The 6,362-nt window shown below is 41.8% G+C and overlaps 1 protein-coding gene across 5 annotated transcripts in view; it reads right to left on the reverse strand.

Annotated features, from left to right (window-relative positions):
* ATP13A4 (ATPase 13A4) overlaps positions 1-6,362 on the reverse strand; it is a 211,954-nt gene that overhangs the window by 111,092 nt on the left and 94,500 nt on the right. For all 5 annotated transcript variants that reach the window (XM_063621985.1, XM_063621984.1, XM_063621983.1 and 2 more), the window contains one exon: positions 3,638-3,811. In XM_063621985.1, the coding sequence (XP_063478055.1) occupies positions 3,638-3,811 (174 nt within the window). The remainder of the gene's footprint in view (positions 1-3,637; positions 3,812-6,362) is intronic.

Raw genomic sequence — 6,362 nt, forward strand, 5'->3', positions numbered from 1 at the left:
ATTTTAATGCAAATAACCTAGCAGCAAACTTTTAAACTATTGGTGCCCAAAGCTTATTTTTATCTAAGTCTCAGATAGTAAGAATGTTTGAAATAATTGAGTTCTTGTCTAATTACCTAAAGACTAATTTAGAACCTCATTTATTTGGAGAGTCTCTGGCATAGCAGATCCATTTAAAATGACACACAAGAGCAGGTAATTAAAAATTAAAGTTGAAATCAAGATGAAAAAGGCAAGATTGAAGCTGGCTTAGACTGCTCTGATTAGCTGTGGAGGGGCAGTGAAATTCGACAGGGGCTTGATAGACTGCCAAAGATGCAAAGAAAGAGGCAGGATGATGGAATGCAGCTCCCAGGGGCACCAAAGCTTTTTTGAGTCTTTCCAGTATATGTCCACTTGCAAAGCTGGCTACATGCAACTAGGAGAGCTCACCCGACTGAGTGTGGATGAGAGCTGGAGACTCCCAGTCACAGAAAACCTTCCCTCATGTCCGTTGTCCCAGAGGGGAATGCCAGGCTCGTGGGTAATTAGGAAAAGGCACATCATCCAGATAAGCAAGACCATTAGACATGGGTGCACCTTGTGCATAGCAAGCTCTTTTGTATAGAATACTTTGGAATGGCTTGAGCAATGACACATACACACACACAATCAAAATGGTGTTTGATAATGCATTTCACAGTTTGGAAATTTTACATAGACAATAGCCCTTCATTCTCATACTAGCCCCACTTTGCAAGTGGTGAAATTGAGGTCCTAAAAAGTTAGGTAACAAACCTAAAGTACTGGGACAAGAAATCAAAACGTTTGACTCCAAATCCCAAAACACATCATCTCCTCATTTAGTGACACTCTTTTTTTATTCACTCTTAGTGGATTTTTTTCTCTTTTCTCTCTCTTCATTTTCCTCTTACCTATTTTCCTCCCTTCCTTTTCCATTTCCTTGCCCATTTCCTCTTATTCTTGTCTGTGCCATAACTCTGCCAGCAACTCAGGGAGCACAGCTCAGCTGAGCAGACCATCTCGATCTGAAGAGCTTGCTGATGGACCCTGAAAGGCAGAACGCGGTTCTGTTTCTACTGTAGCAAAAGCGTTACCCTCTGAGAACTAGTTGAGGGCATACAGATGCACTTGTAGAGTACGTTAAATTATGTTCATGCCAGAAAATAATAATCTGATAGATTCTTAAGTTCACGTGGAGGGGTTGATCTACAAAAGGGCCCAAAGATGGAGTCTTCCATAGATACTCATGCCCCTGCTCTGAGCCCCAGAAAGCAAATTTTACCCCTGTCCTAGAAAGGCACTCAGGCTATGTATGCGAGGGCCACTCATAGCACTTTACTCAATCTGGACTCTTCTCTTTCAGATTATAAATATATACTGTCTGAGCCATACATCAAATGTCTAGGTCTCTATTTCTCTCCCAAGGACCAAGTGACCAAGTGAGCTCACAAATGGAAGTGAAAACTAGTTACAGCAGTTTTTCTCTAAATATGGCCCCTTGCCAGAATCATTAGCATCACTTGAGAACCTGTTAAAATGCAAATTCTTAGGTCTCAATCCAAATCTAATGAACTAGAATCTCTGGGACTAGGACCCAGCAAGCTGTTCTGATAGCCTCTCTAGATTACTGTGATGCCATTTGAAGTGTGTGAACCCTGGTCTAAGTACAGTTCAATGGAAAAGCCCTCGACTAGGAGCCAGGACTCATGGGACTCAGTCCTGGTGAGGCCCCTCACTCAAACGTGAGCTAGGGGAGATTGCGTCACCTCCCTAGCCCCACGTCCTCACCCATCAAATGAAGAAGTCTTATGTAGGGTGCCAGGCACTTTTCTTTTGTGCACATCCTGTGAGTCTTCAGGAAGGATGACACGAGGCATCAACGAAGCACAGCTCCAGCTCAACATCATCAATATCACTTGTTCTTATTCCACAATAACCTCTTGCTTCCTTAAAGTCTTAAAGCTTATTCTCCAAGAGTCTCTAGTAAAATTATAGTTGAACTTGTGAGAAGATGTCTCAGCTATCACCTGTATCATGGCTCACATATCAGCTAAGCTAGAACATAGAACAAGTATTTCTTGAAGGGACCAAGATCCAGAAATGAAAGGTGAGGCTGGCCCCAGTGGAGCAAGTCAACAAAGACCAACTTCCTCCAGTTCTCAGTTTCATTGGAGTTTAGCCTCATCTCTGTTAGATTTCTTTTTGGTCAGTTATAAGGCTCATTGCTATCCTCCCCTCTTATAGCATTAAATAGAATATGTACCTAGAGAGATTGTAATATATAAAACGAAGCTAAACTCCCAACGGAGGTTGATTTATCAAGAATTTGGTTGTCATTCAGGGCCATGGGCTGATGCATTCTTACAAACACTCAGTCAAATTCTACTAGAAGAGAGTCCTCTAGAAGACTGTCCTTTCACTCTCTTTAATAGAAACATCCACTTCAGCCTGTCAGCCACCACATAGTAACAGGATCGCTACCACATACAGGAACTGGGGGTGCAGCAATTAACAAGTTAGAAATGGTCACTTCCTTTGAGAAGCTGGCAGTCCCGCAGGGATGATACACATTGTCTGAGTGCTACGAGTGCTGCGAGGAATTGGTATGGAAGGAAATACAGGGAAACTCACCCAAAGCCAGAGGCTTTTATTAACAGAGAGAGGCAATGACCTCAAGGGCAAGATGGCTGCACTTTTTACCCTAGTGTATCTGCAGAATGCGACATACTTTCCTCAATCAGCTGGGACAGACAGCATCCTCCTCAGAGGGATGCTCCCCACCCCTTTCCCTCTTTTCCTCAGGAGTCACTCCAGTGCAAGGAGTGGGTTATATCAGGAATCGAGAGGAAGTGTCAGTGTGAACTTAGTAGCCTATAGCCTGACTTGACTATTTCACACTTCCTGTTATTTTTAGCTATTAACATGATTGTTCCCTGCTCTCGCATTCATGAAACTCACAACTTTAAAAGAAATATCTTGTGAAATAGCTCTTCTTAATCAAACCTCACCATCTAGAATTTTTAATTTGACTTATATTTTAAGATCAGGGGAACATCTGCAGGTTTGTTATATGAGTAAACTTGCTTCATGGGGGTTTGTTGTACAGATTATTTTGTTACCCGTGTATTAAGCTTAGTACCCATTAATTGTTTTTCCTGATCCTCTCCCTCCTCCCAGCCTCCATCTTCTGACAGACCCCAATATGTGTTGTTCCCTTCTATGTGTCCATGTATTATCATTTAGCTCCCCCTTATAGGTGACAACATGCAGTATTTGATTTTCTCTTCCTGTATTAGTTTGCTAAGGATAATGGCTTCAGCTCCATCCATGTCCTGAAAAGGACATGATTTCATTCTTTATTATGGCTGCAGAGTATTCCATGGTGTACATGTACCACATTTTATTTATCCAGTCTATCATTGATGGGCATTTAGGTTTGTTCCATGTCTTTGCTATTGACCATACACAAATTACTGAATTCCTGCTAGATGCAAGGCAGTGATGAAACCTAAGGAACCGAAGACTGGAGCCTCCACCTGCTTCCTGTCTTGTGCACATCTCCCCCAGCCATCCCATAACACATTGTTCAGAAACAAAAGAGGGGCGCCAGCTACATAACCAGGTACACACTTACTGTTGTCCTCAGCAACACAGTGTCTGCTTCTTGCAAGGAACATGGGACACAATGTGCCCATACGTGCCACGCTGGTCTCCAGTAAAACACCAAGGGGAGGATTCCAAACGAGAAGATGGATCCGGCAAGGCAGAGACTTTTCCGGCAGCCTTGAGTCCGATAGCCAAATATCTCCTGGGACAGAATCAAAATGATCCCAAATATTGGTTAAGCACAATAAATGATAAATGAACAAATACTGATTTTAGTGATGGAAATGGGGGCAGAGTGAAGGAGTTGAGGAGGGTGAGGAGAGGGCAGCGTGAGGGATGGAGAGAGTGGAAATGGAATCTTGACAAAGAAGTGTAAGAAATGATCCCAGTAAGCAAGGAAGTCACAATCTAACTAGAACATCAGTTTCTATCATTTCAGCACCTAGCTACCCTGTGCCAAGCCCTATGCTAGGTGTTTAGATGTGTTGTCTTGTTTAAGTCTCCCAGTCATGCCTATCCCTGTGTTTTCCCTGAAGTGAGATAATTATCCTCATTTCATACGCAGTGGGACTGAGCTTAGAGTGGCAGAATGGGACGATGTGCCCAAGGCCACACAGCTAGAACGTTCCGCTGCTAAGATTCCAACCCAGGTCTGTCAGCTGGCTAGCTGACAGCAGTACCAAGAGATTCCCTTGGCTGGGATCAGCAGACACAGGAGAGGGAGAGAAAAGAACCAGGCCTTGAAATCTGAGTCAGGACTGGGTGAAAGTATTTGACCATAAGAGGATTAACAAGTAAATGCCAACTTGCTCTTGGGAGTGTGGGGTAGAGTTGCGCCTTCCCACGTTCCTTCCTCATTCAGCAACAAACAATTTTATGTCAAAAGGAAAACAATATAGGGACTATTTGGTTTACTTCAACTCATTCTACTGAGCACCGATGCATCATGAGAGGATATTATTAGACCCCAGAGGATACATACGAGACAAGATAAGAGTCTCACCTCTAATAAATATACAATCTAGACAAATGTCTTCCTTCCAAGGAAATCCTGAGATAGAATAGAAAACCATCCCTGAAGTTTATGGTCTTAGTCCCACAACTTTATCCCACAAAGTCATGGGTATACTTGATACTGGTTATGGTGGCTAAAATTGAGAGGTAGTAGAGTGTCCTAGTTAAAAGCACGTTCTCCGGACCAAGACTCTTTGGGTCCACAGACTAGCTCTGCCACTTACTGGGCGTGTGATTTTTCAGTATATTATTTAACCTCTTTATTCCTCAGTTTGTCTTCCATAAAATGGGACAGTAATAGTACCCACGTGACAGGGTTGTTGCCCTATGTAAGCATTTACTATGGCTGTTGCTGCTTTTACTTGATCACATGTCTCTGAAATAGACCTGAAATTCTATCCACCAGTTTATTGGCAGTTAGGTACAAGAATTCCTAGCGTCAATAGTTCTGCTCTTGCTAGAACTGTCTCTTAGGATAACAAGGGAGCTGGAACGTAAAACTTTAAATCTATCAACTTCTCTATCTCACCTGATAAAGATTACATTGCCAGGAAAGGTTCTGTGATGCTTGGCTGAAGGTTGCTTTTCTGTGTAAACATTAGAATCCGTTCTACTATTAGCAACACATACAGGTACTGAATGGCTTTCTTAGGCACTGTCCAAATTTGGCATAACCGATAAAATGTTCTCATTAACTCAGAAATACAATCTCTTAACTAATTTTGCAAAGTAGAATGCAGATTCTGACATGAATATTCTTCTGCTCCAAGCTCAGGCCATTGCTCTCCAGATGCCAAGCCTGGAATGGCTCTGTCCCCTCATCACACTGGCAGCAATGCTCTCTTAATCCCACATGGAGCAGTGCCCTAGTCTTAATTTCCTTACTTGTCCTGAGTCCAGCTACCATTCTTTCCCATGTGCTTTTTCTATGTTTCAACACTATGGCATAGATCAATTTCTACCTTCCGACCCAGCCATTTTTTCATCTTTTTAAAATCTTATATTTAAAAGTTTCCTTATATTGCCAGTCAGTTGAGCACCCATGTAATATGCCTGAGTTACTCGCTTCTATAGCAAAAACCTCTCTGTTACTATGCATTCTTTTTTGGGCTATGCAGTGAGGGCTCTCTACAGTTTCCAAAGTATCTTTGTGTTCATTGTCAAGATAAAGTAAACAGAAATTATTATCTTAATTCTCCATTAAGAAAACTAAAGTTCAAAGTTACTATAATATCTTTAATAGTAATAACAGTGATTATTAACAACTAACTATTGATAACAGTGCTAGCAGCTAACACTTACTGGGCACTTAGTAGCCTTTCACTAAGCACGATACATATTCTCCCATTTAGTTGAAAAAGATTAAATTAGTTTCCCAAGCCACAAAGCTCATAACTAACTCAAAACTGGGCCTCCAGTCTAGACCTCTGCAGCACATGGAAGATGATGTGGGCTGGCCATTCCTACTCCTATGCTCTTCTTTGTTCTTTTATTTCAGTTCAATTTAACAAACATTTGTTACACGTCCACCAAATGGCAGGCATGTGCTAGACGCAGAGATAAATAAGACAATATCTCCGGTCTCAAGGAACTCTTTAGTTTAGTGGAGTAGAGAGATACACAAACAGATAAGATTAAACAAGGTTAGAGCAATAAAGGGTTACATGAAGAGATAACCATATAAATTGTCACCTGAATGGGGTTTTATTAATAATAACACTGGGACAACAGGAGTAGGT

This window comes from Symphalangus syndactylus, chromosome 17 (genome assembly GCF_028878055.3).
Source record: "Symphalangus syndactylus isolate Jambi chromosome 17, NHGRI_mSymSyn1-v2.1_pri, whole genome shotgun sequence".
Taxonomy (NCBI): domain Eukaryota; kingdom Metazoa; phylum Chordata; class Mammalia; order Primates; family Hylobatidae; genus Symphalangus; species Symphalangus syndactylus.